This window comes from Stylophora pistillata, chromosome 2 (genome assembly GCF_964205215.1).
Source record: "Stylophora pistillata chromosome 2, jaStyPist1.2, whole genome shotgun sequence".
NCBI classification, from domain to species: domain Eukaryota; kingdom Metazoa; phylum Cnidaria; class Anthozoa; order Scleractinia; family Pocilloporidae; genus Stylophora; species Stylophora pistillata.
In genome coordinates this window covers 39,639,970-39,661,341 of record NC_142520.1, presented here as the reverse complement: position 1 = coordinate 39,661,341, position 21,372 = coordinate 39,639,970, and the positions used below count along the sequence as shown (strand labels likewise).

General features: G+C 37.8%; 2 protein-coding genes across 4 annotated transcripts; one reads left to right on the top strand and one right to left on the bottom strand.

Moving 5' to 3' along the window:
* Positions 1 to 599: 599 nt before the first annotated feature.
* On the bottom strand, positions 600 to 3,402 carry LOC111341775 (ubiquinol-cytochrome c reductase complex assembly factor 2). The gene is made up of 4 exons (XM_022948787.2): positions 3,250 to 3,402; positions 2,761 to 2,826; positions 2,537 to 2,618; positions 600 to 2,053 (listed from the first exon to the last, which is right to left on the bottom strand). The coding sequence occupies exons 1-4, from the start codon at positions 3,400 to 3,402 to the stop codon at positions 1,983 to 1,985; spliced, it is 372 nt and encodes a 123-aa protein (XP_022804522.1). The 3' UTR covers positions 600 to 1,982.
* Positions 2,000 to 14,021, top strand: LOC111341771 (myotubularin-related protein 9-like). 3 transcript variants are annotated; one of them, XM_088748200.1, is made up of 14 exons: positions 2,000 to 2,110; positions 4,788 to 4,947; positions 5,982 to 6,133; positions 6,946 to 7,074; positions 7,458 to 7,614; positions 8,822 to 8,926; positions 9,810 to 9,935; positions 10,421 to 10,523; positions 11,101 to 11,239; positions 11,771 to 11,855; positions 11,961 to 12,030; positions 12,434 to 12,533; positions 12,759 to 12,886; positions 13,440 to 14,021. In XM_088748200.1, the coding sequence occupies exons 1-14, from the start codon at positions 2,099 to 2,101 to the stop codon at positions 13,525 to 13,527; spliced, it is 1,554 nt and encodes a 517-aa protein (XP_088604326.1). In that variant the 5' UTR covers positions 2,000 to 2,098; the 3' UTR covers positions 13,528 to 14,021. The 3 variants fall into 3 exon arrangements, with proteins under 3 accessions (XP_088604326.1, XP_022804510.2, XP_088604325.1); XM_022948775.2 differs by lacking the exon at positions 2,000 to 2,110 and adding an exon at positions 3,419 to 3,705; XM_088748199.1 differs by lacking the exon at positions 2,000 to 2,110 and adding an exon at positions 3,419 to 3,705 and having other exon boundaries at positions 13,420 to 14,021.
* The last annotated feature ends 7,351 nt before the right edge of the window (positions 14,022 to 21,372 follow it).

The following is a 21,372-nucleotide window of genomic DNA, read 5'->3' as shown; positions in this document are numbered from 1 at the left end:
CGGCTCTGATTTAAACATTTTTTTTATTCTCATCAGTTGATTGTTTGATGTTGTACTGATAGTGTAAGGAAAAAAATTCTGTCTTGGTCACTCATGGGAGTTAAAGGGAAATGGGAGACAATTAAGGAAATTAGCATTTCTGGCCTCGAAAACTCAAAAATGATAGTATTTTCACCAAGTCAGGCCAAGAATGATAAATCCTGCCTGTATTTCTGAAAGAGTCCAATAAAATTGTGCAGTTTACAGTCTTTATTATGGAAATCTGTAGGAATTACATTTCTCACTGTTGTAAATTTTCCCTTTATTTCCATGTCTCATACACAACAAAAAGGTTCTAAGCTCAAACTTCTGACTTGTAAAGTGGTTGTGAGAAATTATTAAATTAATTAATTCTCAGTGAATCTCTCTCAGTATGTAATAACAAGATTACAGCTTGCTTAACAGGTCACCAAGATTATGATATTTGCTGCAAATCTAGATGCCAAAAGTTTTTCCCTAAAACCATAGCAACTGAAATGGTCTAAGGCTGGAGTGCTACGTACCAACACTTCATCTTCGATTAGATGTAAAATGCTAATGAAGCAAAAAACAAAGGCAGATTAATATTTACAAATAAATTTATTTCAATCCAGAGGTCAAACCTTTTAAATAAAGATCCCAAGATGATGTCATACTTATCACATATCAAAAGTTAGCCCTTGTTTCCATGTTGTAACTAATAAACAAAAATGCGCCCTCTTTCAATAAGTCACCCAGTTACTGTTATTGAAAAAAAAAAAGAAATTCCAAATCACCAAAATTTTGTGCCACCGAACTGATTTTAATTTCAGAAAAATTCCAGCCTAGCAAGGCACTGCTCTCTGGCTCTTTGTTATATTGGCTTTCCGGTTTACAAAATATCAAAATTTATGCAACTGAACTGATGTTAATTTCAAAAGAATTGCAGTCTAGCAAGGCACTGCTCTCTAGCACTGTGTTAACCTAGCTTTCTAATTTTCTCCCTCTTATTGCATAGATTGGATGCAACAAAACTACTGATTCCCGAAGGCACAGTAGAACTCTGCTAACTCTGACTCTATGGTAACTTGAACAAGACCAGAGATCCCTCTACTGCATTTTTTCAGTCACTTTCTATCAGCTAACTCAAACCCCTGCTAACTTCAACCATTTTTTTATTTCCTCTAGGGAGTTCAAATTAGAAGGGCTCCACTGTAATTTTAATAAACTCTGGCACTCCCACAGTTGCTACTCTTTATATTATGCAGAGAGCTCATCAATACAGCTCTTGTTTGAGTTTCATAACACCACACAAGAACCAAATAAGACCAATCCAAAGACAATGAGAACAAAGGTTAATACTGTATATCCTCTACTAAGCTCCCCAGGGGGCTTATTTATCTCAAATACTTTGGGGGGGTGCCTTATTAGAGTGGGGGGGGGGAGAGCTCATTAATTTAGCCTGATGTTCACCTCCAGGATATGATGTACAGTACTTGAATAAATTTATTGTGCTTGCTGACATGGAGCGTTATTTTGAAATTTTTTTTTCAGGGGGGGGGGGGGCTTAATAGAAGAGGGGACTTATTAGAGGGAGGGGGGGCTTAATACAGGATTTACAGTAAGTGTAAACAACAAAGAAACACAAATGAGAACATGACCATTGGTTTGAGTTTTGCATAACTCCCAAGAGTGACTTGCATCCAATTCCTCTTACAAAATCATCCCCCCCCCCCTGAATCACACATTGTGATCAGGAGAATAATTAAGAGGAAATGATTGCCAAGTCTGATTCTGAAACAAATTCTCCTTGTCAGCACCTTAAGAAATGTATAGTGAACAGTATGGAGAATATGAAGGCTGATATTAGGGTGTCAAGGGTTAAGAGGCAGGCATATGCAAAACCACTGCATGCTAATTATTTTGACATCAAGTGACAACTTTCTCCATTCAGCATTTGGAATCAGTGCAACTAGAGCACTGTTTTAACTGGCAGTTGGCTTCTTACGAATCAGTTTCTCCCACCAACTTTGCTGTTTCGATTTCTTCTGAAAATCTGAAGGAAAGAAATACGTTGGGGAATGAGCAATGTGAACAGACAATGCTGGACATGGTGAGAAAAGTTTAAAAAAATGTTTACTTCAGTTAAATTTGCATGAACTCTTTCTGCCTTTTTAAGAGTGCCTAATATCTAATTTCTCCCGACAGTATCATAAGCTGAGTTGATCTTTACTTTATTTACACAGTGTTCTATATTTAACAATTATTCGCTGAAGGCGAGGTGAATATCATCAAATAATCCTCGAGACAAAGTCAAGGGGATAATTCAACAATATTCACTGAGCCTGAGGTGAATAATTGTTTTAGCATAATTTCAGAGCTGAATAACAGAGAAATTTCTACAATCATAACATTTTAGTAACATTTATTAACATTTTATTTCAACATTTTATATAAACCGCGTGGAGTGGTTTGTATAGCGTCATATAAGGAACCGCTCAACCAATCAGAGTGTTGAAATTATACTAAAAAGTAATACCTGATGACAGATAATATGATGCAGCTTCCTGACAATCCTGTACACTATTTGTAGTAAATGCTGTTTCTTTTTGCCTGGGGTACTATGAAGTAGAAATTAACATACCAAGCAATAAATTATCAAAAATCTTGAGCAAATTTCAGAATGATAAAAAAATATGATCTCTACAAGGTAATGTCAACCAAAAGTCAAGTAATTTAGAGTTTAATTAGCATTATACTAACCTTGTTTCTGTAGTAGTTTGAACTTATCTTTAAGAGACTGTCAAGCATTTTTTCAGCCTCTTTTGGCTGAAAGGTTAAAATTCAACATCAGATACTTTGGATAGAACTATCAAAGAATAGGAGTTTACCGTTAATAAAATAAAAAGGCCATAAATGACATTCTATAAACCTTTTTTGTGAGGACAGTAAAACATATTTAAAGCCAAGATCTAACGCACTAACTGTAATGGTAGACTGCTGTGCCGTTTACAGTTGATTCAAGTTTATTATCACAAAAACTGAAAGCTAGCGAGTTCTTTTGATGAAGCTGTGTCTCTGTAACGAACCATGAAGGAGATCGCTGAGGTATGCTCCTTTAATCATCAAACGTGAAGCGCCCTAATGCAGTTAAGTTACGCAGGTAAGTAGGTAGGTTACGTAAGACAAGTCAGAGCAGGTGAAATTAATCGATGAAAAAAGAAATTTAAGAACTCAAAAATGTTCACTTACGTCAATCTGGGAATTTTTTATGCGAGGCACGAGATTCCCTTTCAGATGTTCTCCAAGATCCCTTCCTAATCGATTCTGATCGACCGGCCATTGCTCACAAACTTGCAAAAACCTTTTATAAAGTTTAGGTGCGAGCGCTTGCCTTGACGCCATGTTGAATTCATGCGTACGTCCGCTGATAGAAGGCTCACATTGCCTGGTTGCTCGGGCCAGCCGGCGGCTAATCGTGACGAAAATACATGATAACCTGGGAATTTTATGTCTATACACATTTCTGTTGCTTTTTACTGATGTGATCACTTCTAACTGATGGAGTTTGTGGAGTATATCAAATCACCGCGTACTGACAATGTTTGTCTCAAGCGCAGAGAGTTAGCCTATCTAGAAGGAACTTTGTGCGTGACAGGACATCACTTGATCTTCTCTTCTAGAACAGAACATAAGGATGAGCTGATTGTAAGTCACTCAAAATAACAATAGCTCGCAAATAATTTTACTAGGAACTAATTGAGGTAGTTGAACAGAATATACAGCATTCAGAGTTAAACTTGTGTACTGGTTGATTTTTGACTTTGGCATGATGAAGTTCAAATTTCCTCAGGCTAATCCCTGGTTACAGTCTTTATTTGATGGTTCCAATTTTAAATTTTTTGAGCTAGGGTTTGCTTCCTCTTCAAAATTGTTCCTAAGAATCCAGGAGATAAGCAAATTTTCTTGGAAAGAAATCATGGATAACTTCCGGAACCAACGATTTGAATATTTACCTTCCGTTCCAAATGCAAACATGAAAAACATTTCTGCTCATGCAAAGAGTTGTCCTGGTAACCCAAGTTAACCAGTCGATGTGAAGTCTGAATATCCAAAGACGATTAACTTTAAAAATTATATTAGAAGTACCACGGTTTATATAAAAAGTAACCTTAAAAATGTGTACACGATTCAACAAACTGGGCTGAATATTCAGCAGTTGCACATCACTGAATTGTTGATTTTTGAAGTACACCTGATGCTATCTTAAAAATAGATCTACAAGCTAGTGACAGAACTACCATCACAGTTGAACTGTAATTGAGACATTTATAGACTGAGAAAGTAACCTTCTCCAGGCTCTGATAGAGACTCGACCTGTGCTTGTCACAGACTTATAATGCCTTGAGCCCTGTCTAAGTCCGAGTTTTGTTGTGCTTCTTTTTCAATCGATCTTAATTTCATGTGAGGACCATTATGTTATATTGATCATAATTTGTTATGGTGAGGATCATTATGTTATTTGCCGTCATTCACAAGTAAAACTGATTTATTTTTAGTCCATAAACTTTTTAATTAATAAGAAATACAAGTTTAAATTACCATGCAATTCAAAGGAAACAATACAAATGGCTTCAGAATTGACAACCGTCCTGAAAACAGTTACTTGCTTTTGTTTAAAATGACTTTCAGGTCAAAATTATGTTGAAGTAGCTTGAATTGTTTTTCCCTCGGCTCTATACACATTACTTTGAGAAAAGGAATATAGTTTTTAACTGTTTGACTTGCAGCTATTGCACTCAGCAGTGGAACATGTTGAGAAGAAAGTCAGCGGACAGCAGGGAATATTGGCAATCCGTTGTAAAAACTTTGATGTGGTTAAACTGAAGTTTAGCAACATTGAAGAGGCATTGAATGTGGCTTCCTCTATTGAAGTTCTCTCAACAGTTGGTAAGATGTACATATATCTTATTAACCAAGCACTGGCATTACTGGGAGAATATTGGCCCAAGGTCTTGACAGTATGGACTGAGCGCAGCAAGGTCTGTACAAAAAAGACAGAGGGATGATATTCTTCCAGTACGGTCCCGAGCAAGCTTGGTTAATAAGAGATTTATTATACGACTGAAGTTCAAAGGGACACAAGTGTGGTATCATTCGGGACCATTCGGGACAGTGCCTGGTCCAATACTGAGAGAATATTGACCGGCAATAGGGCATTTTGATTGGTTGATTTTAGTTATTGGCCCTCTGACTGCCCGAGTCGTGTAATAAAGATATATTATTTAAGTGTGAAAAAACAGGAAAATATTCGTCTGATCTGAATTTAAAAAAATGATAAATACACTTTGGGCCTTGGAAAGTTAGTAGAAGAGTTCTATATAATGTGCAGTGGATTGAAAATTGTGCTATCATGGAATTGCCTAATGAGTACTATAAACACAATAAGCTTAAAGGGGACATTTCAGTAGATGAAGAAATTCTGGCTTTTTTATATCTTGGCCTTGCTTTCACTAGCATTATCTCTCAAATATTATTGCAAGTGTCCTCATCAAGTCTAGCAGAGTTTTAGATCTGGTTGATTTACATGCAATCTTGTACTGGATTATAAGACAAGCCAAACTCGTGACATCATAAGATTCCTTTATATTGGGTAAAATTATTATTATTTTTTTACTGTGTGCTACTTGGAAGGATATTTATCATTGAACTTTCCCCAAGGATTGCAATGTATCTGTAGAATCCTTCTGATTAACAATGGGTTTCATGTTATGATTTTCAAAGACTCTTTATGGCATGTGCCTTTTAAATTACTAATGATTACAAGTTAAATGTATTTTTGATACAATTATGCTTTAGTCTACTGAATATTCCAAACTACAGTGCAATATTCCATTGCTTCACCATCTATTCCTTCCTGGTCATACTTACAAGACTTAGTATAAATAGTCATGTGACTGTATGTGCAATTGTTCATTCCCCAGAAAATACAAATTTGAGGTATCCTTTCTTCTACCGACATCTAAGAGCCATTGATGAAGACGGATGGGATATATTTAGTACAGAAATGGAATTCTTGAAACTCTCTTCATTAACACAGGGCTGGAGAATAAGTCATGTGAATAGTGGTTATAAGGTAAGCCCATTCTTTTGTTATTAATCACACTCAAACAACAACAAACAAATGAAACATATGAAACATTTTTTTTTTTTTTTTTTCAGGTCTGATTTTCACTATTGCTCAAATAGTGCTTTACTGCGAAGGATCATGCACATATACATTTCATAACCGCAGTTCATACATATGTTTCATATGTTTGTTGTTGTTTGATTTATCATTTACGGGTTTATGTCGAATTAATTTGATGGCCTGCTCCCAGTTGGCTTGTTAGCTCAATTGGTAGAGCGCTGCACTAGTATCGCAGAGGTCAGTGGTTCGAATCCCGTACAGGCCTGAAATTTTTTTTTTTTCAGGTCTGATTTTCACTATTGCTCAAATAGTGCTTTACTGCGAAGGATCGTGCACATATACGTAATCACACTCACATAATTTCAAAAGGTGGTGGCAATAAAACAGGGCACTTATAGTAAGCAGAATGGGTAATTAGATTCCCTTTCATGTTAATGTCTTTTGCAATCTATGAATGAAAAAAAAAGACAGAAAGAGAAAATTGAATTTAAAAAATAAACAAATTTTCAAATGAAGAGGCAAGGATAATAAGTTAAATTGCAAAATTCCTCGGAGATTGTGTTTGATTGTAAGTTCCAATATTTATTCCAGTTTATTTGTAGGCTTCTTCTAAGTCTGTAAGAACACTTTTTTATGAGCTCCTTCTGAAGCAAGGATTTCTTCAGTCTTCCATCCTTAAGATCAGTTCTCACAAAGTTGTAATCTTTAAACCATAAGTATAACCTTCTTTTTTTTTTCTTCTTTCTCTTTTATTTCAGATATGCCCAAGTTATCCAGCAAGTGTTGTGGTACCTGCCATGATATCAGATGATACTCTGAAAGCATCTGCTCAGTTTCGACAGTCAGGAAGGTTTCCTGTTCTTAGCTACTATCACAAACGAAATGGGGTGAGAATATTCATGTAACCACTTCAGTGGGGAGCCTGACTTAGCACTCTCTTGCACTACCTTGTAGTTTATGTCTTAGATTCTGCAGTCCTCTTGTGACAATTTAGTTGCATGCAAGCTTGCACAATTCAGTTTTGTATATGCTAGAGGGGAGAATGAACAATCACTTTGTGGAAGTTAAAAAAAAAAAGTAATTAAACTCATCCCAGAACCTGATTTTTCTTAACAGCTGCCAGAAGCTTAAAATAAATACATAACTGTTTCGTGATCTTGCATCATTTTTTGTGGGCTACAGTTAATTATTGCCTGATAAACATTTCGTTTGTTACAGAACAGCCTTACTTTCAACAAAACCTTAAACAATATCCTTGCATGATACACAGGTTGTTCTTTTACGATGTGGTCAACCATTAACTGCTATAGCAAGTAAAAGAAGTCGCGAAGATGAGAAATTGGTCAATGCTACGTTAGGTGGAGAATCTAAGGGAGTTATTATTGACACCAGATCATCAGCTGCCGCCATGAACAGTAGAAGCAAAGGTAATTGATAATTATCACAAATATTAGTATAATATCAGAGCTGAGCAAAGAGTTTCCAGCAATCTGATTGGTTGAGCGGTTCCTTATTGACACCAGATCATCAGCTGCCACCATGAACAGCAGAAGCAAAGGTAATTGATAATTATCACAAATATTAGTATAATTAATATTAATAATATTAATATTGGATATTAGTTTAATATCAGAGCTGAGCAAAGAGTTTCCAGCAATCTGATTGGTTGAGCGGTTCCTTATATGACACTATATAAACCACTCCATGCAGTTTAATATATAAAATGTTAAAAATAAAATGTTAACAAATGTTACTGAAATGTTATGATTTTAGAAATTTCTCTGTTGTTCAGCTCTGAAATTATACTGAAACAATTATTCGCCTCAAGTTCGGTGAATATTGTCAAATAATCCCCTTGACTTTGTCTCGGGGATTATTCAACGATATTCACCTCGCCTTCGGCGAATAATTGTTAATTATAAAGAGGTATAGGTTAATCCTCTAACTCCCATGAGTGATTGAGATGGAATTTCTCCTTACAATATCTATACGATATCAAGCGGACAAGTGATGAGAATATAGAAAAACATCAGTTAGGGATTATTAGTCAATCTAAAACCAAACTCTCCAAGTTAATATCACAATAATTAGTATATTATATTATTATATTATTAATTGTATAGCAAACAGTAAGGATTAAGTCTGTACTTGTACAATTGTGAAGTGGCCCACACAGCTGCAGTTTTCCTGGTTTCCTTATTACTTCTCTCCCCTCCCCCCCCCCCCCCCCCCGGATGAGATGCAAAGATTACTCCCCATTCATTTCTTGAAAATTTATTAAACCCTTCGTGACACAATGATCTCAATTTTCCATTGTCTACAATCTTATTGATTGTAGAAGCTGTATCAATATTGTTCAAAGATTAAAAAAAATGAAACCAAGAGGTAGAGCTGAGTGGCTTTACTGTAAAGTTTTGAACATTGTTGACATCATTTCTATGATCAGTATGGTACCGTTATGGATAATGGAAAATTGTGAAGAATTTCTACAGTTTTGGTAAAATTTCCTACTACTTGACAAGGCATTTTGCTGAATGATCTGCACAAAGTTGGGGGGAGATTTTTGTCTGTACAAATTTTGTCTTAATATTAAGCTGTTTTTTTTTTTTTTTTTTTTTTTTTTCATCTTTGCAGGAGGAGGGGTGGAACCAGAATCTCATTACCCTCAGTGGAAGAGAGTTAATCAAAGCATTGAGAGATACCCAGCACTCACTGATAGTATTGCAAAACTTCTTGAAGGTATATGGGCATTAACAAAATGATTTTGAAAGTGCTTGCACAAATGATTAAAAACTGCAGTTTGATAACTTTGTACTGGCCATGGAATGGCCACAGCACATTTGGTGACACTTATCAGATGGCAAGCAATTCATCTGTTGGATAGCAACAGATAAATTGCTCATGCACAGACTATAAGGAGACTATCCACGGAATTAATCCCTATCCAGTGGATGGCACAGCACGTTTGGTAACACTTATCAGATGGCAAGCAATCTATCTGTTGGATAGCATTGTTTGCTTTGAACAACTGGGCCCTGGAGAAAGAAAGCACCAACTGTAATTCAAAAAAAATTGCTGTCAAAGAGTGAGATGCCTGTCATGGCATCATCTACAGGGGTGGAGAGGGTGGGGGGGGGGGGGTTTGGATTAGCTCTCACTAAAAATTGTGAAAAAGTGAGATGCGAAGACATGCATTCCTTTATTCTGAGTGAGAATTTCCACTGTTAGTAAGTGTTTGAAGCAAGTGTAATGGAGGTAAGGAATAAATTATACCTAGAGGGAGAATTAATTTTATATAAATTGTGTACTTGACTAAAGTAGTAGTTTGCCAAATCTCAAAATCAATAGTTTAAATTAATAACCTCTGCTTTCTTGTATCTGGAGATTTAACATCATTGTAATGTTTGATAGGCTTGTAAAATTGTCAAATACTGTCCCTGATGAAAACAATGAATATAAAAACAGTCTAAATTTACATTTAGTCGCAAATTGATTCTAAATCACTGTCACTGGTGTGATTTCACGTTATTATGACAGATAACATCAGTTTTTAAACTGAGAAATAATTCTACTTGTATGAGTACTGTGTTTTAACAACATTGGAATCAATTTGGGTTTTCAGCCAGTATGGATCCAAACCTCAGCATGAACTCATGGCTGTCTAAACTGGAAGCAAGCTCATGGTTGGATTATGTTCAAAGTGTTTTATCTACAGCTTGTTTCATAGCACAATGCTTGGATACACAAGGTATAGTTTAACGTCACTCTTTTGGTTTGAAGCTGTAGAGAAAAAGTCTCACAAAATTAATATTTTTCAAAACCACATGCCTCATTGAAGAAGAATGATATTTCCACGATGTTAGCTGGGAATCTACCAAAAAACAAAGGCACTCTGAAGCGATTTCACAGTGTTCTAAGTTAACCCACCCTTCTCAGTTTCAAATAAAAACGATGTCATTGTTAATCTGTGTTTAGTTGTTACCAGTGTCTCTTTTTTATTTGCTTATTTATTTTTTTGTTTTCTGATTTAGATAATGAAATTGGCACGGCCACTTTTTATTAGGCATGCAATTAGTGTCAATTAATTGTGTTTGCATGAGTGGTTCTTAACAGCCATTACTTGTGTCAAAGTATGTTGTAGGTCCGAAAGCTATTAAACATTTCAGTCACTGACCCATGCATTTGATTCGATTTCTTGTGTGTATGTGTGTGTGTGTTTTTTGTTTTATTAAGGAACGACTGTGTTGGTACATGGTGATGCTGGAACAGATGCGACATTACAAGTGACATCATTAGCACAGGTTCTGTTGGACCCTCACTGTAGAACGACAAAAGGGTTAGGAAAAACTTATACCTTATCAGTGAATTCAGTTTAATCATTTGCGTTATTAGACAATGCTGGCTCAGTTCAGCTTTAAAACTGGTTTAAATTTGGGCTTGTGTAAACAATGACAAGACCAGAACACAACACCGAAAGCTATTACTATTTTCGAGAAGTGCGTGTGTTCTTTAACGTCCCTTGCAATTGCTAACCAGTGCCGAGAAGATGCAGGAGACGGGGCCTGCGGTTTATCTTCTTATCCGAGAAGACTAGAATGTCTAACCATTTGTAGATGTCACACTAAAGGCAGTTCATTCTCCTCAATTATTTCAAGACCTTGAATGTTGGTCCGGTCTTGGCCTTAAACGATCGACCTCCCGCACAACATCATGACCCAACCAAGCGCGTTTCATAATTTATTTTAAACCGGGGTTTCTTCGCGCGAGCGACACATTCGTGCTAGATCCAATATCAAATTTTCAGGACTTACATCATGAGAACTGTGTGGCAGACAGAAAAGAGAATTACTTATGAGATCACGGAAGTGAAATTTCAGTGCAGATTTCAAACCACTTCCCGTGATCCCATACAGGTTTGAAGAGCTGATTGACAGAGAATGGCTGCGTGGAGGCCATCCATTCGCCGAGCGGTGCGTCAAAGTAGGCTTGTCTCCAAATAGGTACAAGGGACAGGGGCCAGTTTTTCTTCTCTTCTTGGACTGTGTTTGGCAGGTAAGAGTGTAAAATGATACTTTTTTTCAGCAATGTCTTTATATGGTACCATTGCTTTTACCACAATTGGTAGTAATGTCCTGATCTGATTGGCCAATCGGCCGTTGTTGATAAGAGTACAAACAACTATGATGAATATATGAAGTTCATATATTTTGAACTGCGGTTATAGATACGTATGATGCACGATCCTCGCAGTAGAGAGCGCTATTTACGCAATAGCGAAAATCAGACCTGAAAAAAATCAGGCCTGTACGGGATTCGAACCACTGACCTCTGCGATACTAGTGCAGCGCTCAACGAATTGAGCTGACAAGCCAACTGGGAGCAGGCCGCTAAGTTGATTCGTAATAAACCCGTGATGAATATCTCAGTGTCACGCACTGAAATATTCGTTTCATTTGACGTCGACATTCTGGTTAAAAAAAAACGCTAAACCACTGTCGATTTGTTCAGTTGGAAATTGCTCTTTTATTTCAGGAGATTAAGGCGATTGTCTAACTTCGTTTTTTTTTTGTCGTTGACTTGTAGATTTACCAGCAGTTTCCATGCTCTTTTGAATTCAATGACCGCTTTCTCATCGCTCTTTTTGAACACGCATATTCCTCACAATTCGGTAAGTAACCCCCGCTAACAGATAAAAACGAGTAAAACCTTTCCCTGCTTTGATATGTGATCTATTTTTGTATTTCGACACTCGACCACGTTGTTGTCGTTACAGGGACATTTTTGTGCAATAACGAGGGCGAGAGACAAGCAGCGAAGCTAAAATCCAAGACAATTTCGTTGTGGTAAGTGGCAAGTACGTTAAATAGTTATTTTTTGTGTATGCTAAATTTATTGTTGCATTTTTCTTACTATTCGTCATGTATGATTCTACATAAGTGGTGGATTTGTGGAAACTATGGTCGCCTAACAGCCTGCGCAGGGGGTTGAGGGGTCTGGGTTCGAGACCTGGCACGTCAGTGTGTTGTGTTCTTGGGCAAAGCACTTTATTACACCCACAATGCCTCTCTTTACCCAAGAGTTTAAATAGCTACCGCCTCGTGTGCCACGTTTTTTATTCTTACCATGTTTGACGTCAGCTGTTATCTTGTACTCCAGGTTGCAACTCCATGTTGCACTGCAATATGGGGTCTATTTGTTAAACTGATGTCGTTAAATATCCATCTTCCCCTTCTTCCCTCTCTACAGGTCACATCTGAACCAAGCAGATATCCTGAAGCCTCTGTTAAATCCTATGTACGAAGCAAACAGCTCTGTTCTTTGGCCGTCTGTAGCGTCTCAAAGTCTTGTAAGTTCATAGATTCTCGGAAGTTATCACGTTAAGGGAGATGTATCCTTCTGAAAGTGTGGAATCTTTATCTCGGCCTTTGAAAATTATATAAGAAAATTTACTCTGTAACGCATTTTCAGATTGAAAAGTGTATCTTAAAAATTATTTTCAATATGCCTTGATTTGACCATGGACACCACCAAAATATGGTAAAATTGCTTATATGCGATCCTTTCTCTACAGGTTCTGTGGCCAGGTTTATTTCTAAAATGGAGAGAATGTAACAAGAGTGAAGATATATTATGGGAAGAAGTACGAAGAATACAAGCGATTAACGTCGACTTGAAAAGCAAGGCTATATCGCTCAGAAGGTAACTCGAAAACTGGTCTAGAAAACTCACACCAATTTTTCAACCAATCAAGTGCAGAGCGCGACATGGTCTCTCGCCCTTCTCGCGCTTTAGGCCGTTCGCTTGCTTGGATTCTGATTTCTCATTAGCTTTTGGTAATAATTATGTTTTCCTTTGTTCTGATTGACCACTGCGATTACTTTCTGTTCGGGTTTACGAAACTCATTTAGAAAGGTGCTTTAAAATGGAATCCTAGAACATGAAAGAATTTTTTTTGAAAACGAAAATTACTGACTTCTTTAGCCGGTTCCCGTGACATAGGATTAGAGAAGGTTACCGTGACGTGTCTGGAAAACGCGGGAGAATTTTTGTGGGTTGAAGCAATACCGAGGTGGATTTTTTGTTTCTGGATAAACTTGAAACCTTAATCACTTCGAACACGGCTACTGGTTAGTTAGGCTAAAGTTTTCTAGGTTATGGTGAGCGACTTTCATTCGCTGATGGACACTTACCTTTTCGATGTGGTAATTATTTCTTCGATCTCCATTGTACAGTTTTTGTCTTGCTTGTGTAGAGAATATGCCGAACTTCAAGCTAAAGTGCTAGGGGAGAAAAGAAAATGGCAAGAAGAGCAAGATAAAAGAGAGAACCAAGGCTCTTGAGGAACGAAGCGGCTTAAGTGTGGTCAGCTTCATCTCGTACGCCCTTAGTTAGGAATGTGAAAGAAGATGTATGGATAAGTACTGCCATCCTCTAGGGCATTAGGGGAGACATGTAAATTGACCTTTCTCTCCGAGGTGTGACCAAGTAATAGTTTCTCTTAGCAAAATTAATACCCTGTTTACGAGACAGGTGTCTGGAATGAAGTAGTAGTATCAACTTGAGACGCACTTGGTTTAACACCAGTTGTCATAACTATAACATTAAAAATAATTAGATATGGCGGGCAATAATGACAATTACTGTTCAGATCATAGAAGTGGGAAGGGTTAGAAAGGATTGAAATGAAAACGTGTAAGTAGGAAAGATTAGGATTAGACCAGTGGATAAGCAGATCAGAAATATCGTGCGCACAGACGATTTTTATTCACAAAGTTGCGATGCATCAAAAAAACAAACGGGTGAGCGTAGTGAAAGAGTGAGTTTTTGATGCATCGTAACGGGTGAATGAAAATTGTTTAAGCACTTCCATGGCTTGATGTTTTTATTTCATACATACTGAGATTTTTTTTCTTACTGACCGACACATTTCAAAGATTGGAAGCGGACGACTCCGAAAATAAATCGTTCGTCTAATCAGAATACTTTATGATAGTGCTTCACTGTAAATCTCAGTATGTAAGAAATAAGATAAGTTCTCTATGTTGGTATTCAAGGTAGATCGGTATCGCGGCTGTAGTTAGCTACAACAACAAGTACAGGAACAACGACAATCTTTTTTCTTTGCGCTCCTTACATTTGGCAAATTATAGGAGGGTTTACGATAAATAAACAAACAAAAAAAATTATGTCAATTAAGATAATACTATAAGAAAATTCAAGACCTGACCTGGGAATTCCGCGTCAAATTGCGCGCGAAAACCGATATCGCACGAATCGCGAAGCAATGAGTTTGATATCGGTTTTCAAATGAGCATCATTATTGTTAAGGTAATGAACACGCCTTACAAATGAAGGGACTTATAATGAGAAAGAGAATCCTTGGAAATGCATTTAGGAATTTTTCTTTGCTTTACTATGCCGCGGGGCCTTTTTTCGCTGATTATGAGAAGTATGAACTCTGCATTGGTTTGTGGATACGAGCGATGCGAAAAAGCCATTTTGTGCGATGACCCGATTACAAAAGACCTTGAACGTTTTGTAAACGTATTCTGAGAAATGATGCACAGAGTTCAAATCCCAACCTTCCAATATAATCAATGATTTGATCGAGCGATTTTTGGCTTTTAACTATTGGGCTCGAGATGGGAATACCTTTTTACACTTGGCTGTATGGTAGAAGACCCTAAGTATGGTGACGTCGAAAGAAGATTGCGGAGATTATGCCATGTGTTGAGACTATGAAGCTCATCATCGATGCTGGTGGACTTGTCACTTCTGTGAATAACGGAATAACTTGACAGCAAGTTATAAACCCAGCCCTGAAGGCCTGTATATGCTACGTGAGGTTTTAGAGGTCTTGTTTGATGAAGGTATGATTAGCAAAGACAGGAAAACAGCCATGGATGTAGCTCAAACAGATGAGGCACGCTTAATAGCATCCGAAGAACCAGACTAGAGTTAAAATGCATCGCCGCCAGAGCTGTACGAAAGTTTGGCTTGTCACATGTTGGCTTAATACTTAAAGATGTTGAAAATTAATCATTTCCCACAGAGAGAAACAATGAGCGAGGACCTCCCTCCTTGCTTGCATAGGTTTTCGAATGCATCGATTTATTGTCTAGAGACAGGTACGCATGATCACAATGACGCTAGCACTTCTGCTTAAATTTGACAATTTTCAAAGATATATTTATTTAATCATTTATTTATTTAGTAGATAATTAAACAGGGCATCACATTTAGCATAGCTAGTTTAAAGAGAGCCCTGCGAGACAAAATTTGACAGTACAAAGCCACATAAAATTGACAGACAAAAAGTAAAACTCACTGAACAAAATATATACGAAGTCTACATAAACTAATTAGATCTGTTCAAATAATCGCTTACACTCAGTTTTAAAAGTTTCAAGGCTTTCTAGCGATCTTATTGCTTTGGGCAGATAATTAAAAGTGCACCCACCATTACATCTAGAACTGCCCTGATATTTAGTACTTTTGGCCAAAGGAAGACGAATCAAATCCCTATGCCTGGTATTCATGTATGATAATGTATGATATTTCTTAGCTTGAGTAAAATCACTTAATAAGTAGGAAGCTAAGATGCTAAACCGTTCAAAGATTTGAAGACCAGCAAGCATTTAAGATAATCTCTACGAGACTGAAGGCTTGGCCAACCAAGAATACGAACAATATGTTTCACTCACAGCCCTATTAAAGATGATGCTCGCCGCACGCCTATATAGCTTATCAAGGTACCCTTTAGATACAGCCCCACACTATCCCATGCAACTGAGCAATAGTAAAAAAGGGGAGTATCATTGCTTGGTAGAAAATGATACAGGATGACCGACGCAAGATTTTTCGTGCTCTACGCAACATCTTGACGAGATGTTCTTTCCCAAGTAATTAACGTGGGACTTCCAAGAAAGTGTTGGATCCATAAAAACCCCTAGATATTTAAAATTTTCTAATCTCTTTAAGTCACGGCCGTTATATGATATTTATTTATTTATTTATCAACCATATTTTAGCAGAGATGCCCAGCTCAGCATATGCTGGTTTAAATGGGGCTCTGCAAACCCACCCATCCCACCCCAGGGGAGGACATCCATCACACAGTAATCTCGTGTGTGGGAATCAACGTCTCCTACCCCCAACCCTGCAGGAGACGGGACCTCCGTTTATTCGTCCCTGTCCGAGAAGACTAGAATATCTAACCATCTCTTGATGTTATAGGAAGGTGGCATATTCTTCTCAATTATTTTAAGACCTTGAGTGTTTGTCCGGCCGGGACTCGAACCCTTGACCTCCCGCACAACTGTCTAGTGCTCTATCCATAGAGCTAACTGGAGAACCACTTAGGGGCAAGCCTTTGATGGGTACCCACAAGCATTATTTTAGATTTGGTAGAGTTGACTATTAGGTAATTAGCATTAAGCCACTGAGTAACACTATCTAAATCAGATGACAGATTGGACTCGATGCTAACATCGCCACTAGCAAAGTAAAGTAGCGTATCATTAGCATATAGCTCAACAGAATATCTCTGGCTAACGACATGAGATATGTCATCAATATATATTATAAAGAACAAGGGCCCTAAAACGCTACCCTGGGGGACTCCAAAATCGATTTTCTGAGGCTCTGAGACTATCCCATTAACACAAACTGGGGCTCGACACCAACGGTAGCCCACTAGCCACAGATTAGTAGAAATTCAGTTTTGGCTGGCGGTTTTCAATTTCCACTAGTCAGTTTAGCTAGTAAACTGACTAAAACTAACAACGAAAGTCATGCCATAAATACAATATCGGAGTTTTTAACCTTTATGAAACTGTCCGCACTCAACCCCTCCAAAGCACAAGGGCCAGACGGCATCCCGGTATGGTTATTAAAAGAAAACGCTGATCTCTTGGCGGGACCAGTCTCTGTGATCCTTAACTCCTTGTTCCACGAATCCCGCCTTCCGCCTTCCTGGAAAGAGGCTGATGTGGTCCCGGTCCCAAAACAAAGGCCCATTAATGATATTAACAAGCACCTCCGTCCCATTTCTCTCACGCCTATCTTGTCCAAACTCGCTGAAGACCACATTGTTGAGAAATATGTTAAACCAGCCGTGTTACAAAGTAACGACCCTCGCCAATTCGGATCTATTCCCAAATCGTCTACCACACATGCTCTGGTCAACATGACGCATAATTGGCTTGTTAACACCGACGGAAATAGTGCCACGGCAAGAGTAGTCCTACTTGACTTCCGTAAGGCTTTTGACCTTATCGACCATAGTGTTCTCGTTCAAAAACTAGCAACATATGATATTCCGAGTCAAACCAAAAGCTGGATTGTCGACTTTTTGATGGACCGGAAACAAAGAGTTAAACTTGCTCAAGATTGTCACTCTGAATGGCGCTCTGTACCATCCGGCGTCCCCCAGGGAACAAAATTAGTACCCTGGTTATTTCTCATTATGATTAATGATTTGGACACCCCAGCTGACTTGTGGAAATACGTGGAAGACACATCTTGTTCCGAAATAGTTACTAAGGGCAGCGAGAGCAAACTCCAGGAAACTGTGGATGACCTTTCAAGACAAGCGAGTATCGATTGGTTCCAACTGAATGAGGCCAAGTGCAAAGAACTACGAATTGGATTCTCCAACAGCAACTACGATTTTAAACCCCTAGTCCTAAATGGCAAACCCCTTGAATTAGTCACCAGTGCCAAATTGCTTGGTGTGACTATTAGTCACGAGTTAAAGTGGAACATGCACACCTCTGAACTCAGTAAAAAATGTTCCTCTCGTCTCTACTTTTTGAGACAACCCAAGAGATCCGGAGTTGCACCAAGGGAACTTGTGCAATTCTATGTGACATTTATTATCCACCGTTCTCTACCAAACTACATCAGCGAAGATTTGGAACGGATCCAAAGAAGGGCACTCAGAATCATCTATCCTGACCTGTCATATAGTGTAGCACTAGAAAAAGCTGTCCTACCGAAACTTTACGAGAGGAGAGAAAATATTTCAACCAATCTGTTTGACGAGATAGTCCATAACCCTACCCATTGACTCCACAGCCTCCTCCTCCAAAGGAAGAGTTGTAGATACGCACTGAGGCGCAAAAGTGATTTCACTCTCCTCATATGCAAAACCGAGCGCTTGAAAAACAGTTTTATTTTTAGCCATATTTATAAGATGTATATAATTGTCCTTCTTTCTTAATGACGAAGTTGTCATATTTTATACTTCCTTTTTTACCATCTGTATTTGTAAATATTCCGTAATTCAGCCTATGGCTGCAAGGTGTTTATAATAAAGTATCTATCTAAAATTGTCGTAACATCTAAAAACATCTAAGATGTCACTAGCCACTTGGCTAGTAAGTTGAAAAGTTAGTGTCGAGCCCTGCAAAAACTTTGAGAAAGATTAGTTAAGTACGAGAAAAACTATTGTCTGGCAGAGGCAGAAAAACCAAAAAGACTGCACTAACTTGTCTGAAAGAAGGTTCTGGTCGAGTGTGTCAAAAGCCTTGCTAAGATCTAAGAATATTAGTCCAGTCAACAATCCTTTATCGATATTCTGTAAAACGGTGTTAGTTACATGTGTCAACCATGTTGAAGTGCTGTGGAGAGGGCGAAAGCCAGGCTGTGATGGAGACAGCAAGTTGTTGAGCTGTAGATGGTCATAAACCATTTTGTGCATGTACCCCTCTATCAAGGATCTTGCAGAATACAGGTAGAACAGATATGGGCCTGTAGTTAGGTGGATCACTTTTAATACCAGCCTTATGTACGGGTGTTACAAGGGCGTGCTTCCATTTATCTGGTACATAGCCTTCACGTAAAGATCTGTTCACAAGCCAGGTAAGGGCTCAGATATTGCATCTGAGCCATCCTTTAGAAGTCGTGCTGGTAATCCTGGGATTCCTGTTAATTTTTTTACTTTTGAGGACTTTAAATGCTTTTTAACACAATCTGACTCAATCTGAGAGAGCTTGAACGATGGTGGCAATCTTGTTTGAGCTGGGATACTATAGCTACTAACTCGCAATAAATCCTCTCTTAGATTTCCAATGATGGTTTAAAAAATGAAGCCAGATGAGAAGATAGCGTCTTGGGTTCTGTGATATAATTCCCGTCGACAACAAGACACGTGTCGATCTGACTTGAACGAGTGCCATATAAAGTAGCTGATTTCATGGCGTTCCAAAGTTTTCCTGAATTGTTTTTGTTTTCCTCAATCAAATTGGTATAGTAGTTACGTTTAGCATTACGAATCTGAGATATTACTTTAATTCTGATAGCTCTGTAAGTAGCCCAATCATCGCAAGATCTAGATTTTTGTGCCCTCTTGTGGTGAAAATTTCTCTCCCAATCAGATTTTTGCTGCCTTCATTTAACTGTGGAAGGGTAGAAGATCAAATTCTCATTGTCATGAAGGAGGGGGGGTGGGGGGGTGGGCGTGTTTATCTGCTATTTCCATAAAGGTTCTTTTGAAGGCCATCCAAGCGTCATTTACTGTGAGGGAGGTGTCGATGTTTTCCCAAGAGGCAGAGTGCAGATCATCAGCAAAATTTTGAGAAGAATGGTTTTTTTTTTTTTTTTTTTTCTTTTTTTTTTAATACAGCATTGTTTATTACACTTACACATGTACTTACACTATAATTACTTTTTACACCATGTTTAAACTACATTAACTTACACTACTTACAATACATATATAACAATACAGTTACACTAGTCAAATTTAATTACAGTTGATCTATTTACCACATTATTGTTTGCAGGTTAATTGTCGAGTAACTACAGAAAAAATTTCCATTTGTTCCTGAACTCCTTCTCGTTATTACAAGTGACAGCAATATATTTTTCTAGATAAATTTTGTCGCGCACAAGTGAGACGAAATCATCGAAACAAGAAATAAGGAAAGTAGCTGTCTTAGAACTATGCGGCTCACAGGGCGGTTGATATTTATGAAAAGGCTTGATTCTTATTACTTCGCTGACATCGAAACAAAATTGATCAACATAACAGAAGAAAAAGCTAAAAGGAAAACACTTACGGAAACATATACAGGAACACATAACTATTAAAGACTTACCTAAAGCTTTGTGCGGCGTTTTGACTGGATATCGAAGTGAAAAGCCGCAGCTCTCAAGTAGGTGGTTCCGTACAAAAAAAAAGAAAAACAAACTCAACTTAACTACGGTTTTAGCGTTCATTTCAGCTTAGTTGTCCATTAAACGCCCATAGAAAGGAAATTGGGATGTTTCTTCGCCACGGTAAAGAGCACCATTGATGATCAGCTTTTCGACATTGAAGTATGAGAAGAATAGTTATTAAAGCGTCTACATCGCACAGTCTTTATTTCTCCTTTGAGAGTTTTCGCTCGTCGGACGATGTAAACAAGTTGGTGATCACCAATGGAACAGTTTAAAACGGCAGAAGTAACAATTTTGTCAGCGTTGGTTGTAAATGCCACGACAATTAAAGTTTTTGATGTTTTAGTGATAAGGGTCTTAGATAAGTTGGGAAAATTGATAGATGTGAAGTAATTTGGTGACTTCTTTAGTATCGTGAGGCAGTTTCATTGGAGATAGATGGTAGTTTAAGTCTCCTCACTGCGTTCGGTCTGTACTGGCGACCTCGGTCAAGATTCTCCCTTACAGACCTCCCGCTCGGTTGATAAGAGCAAAGTCATGATCAATTTCCGTACCCATATTCTTTTCAAAACTACAGCGTTGAAAAGTGAAGCATTTAAAGTCCTCGATCATTTAATAAACTCCCTTTAAACATTGTGAAGAGTGAAAACATTCAAACGTTCTGCCTCGGAGCAAGACATTTCTTTTTATCTTAACTTGATATTTTATCTACTATTTTAGGTTTTAACTGTGTTTTGGCTTTGTAGTTTTACGCTGTTAATGTAGTTTTTAAAATCCTAGTCATACATATAAATAATTGAGAATTTTGATGTAATTTATTTTTAAGAAATAGGGCCCTTATGGATACCAGCCTTGAGCTGAATGGGCTACCCTGTGTAAATAAAGTTTTACTTACTTACTTTCAAAAACCAAAAGTAGCGCCCGCACGCGTTGTAATTAATGAAGAAAATTTGAATAAGGTCTGATTGGCTTAGTGTTGTTTCGTTGCTTAATGAGATTTCACGCTCTATTGGCCAGTGCGA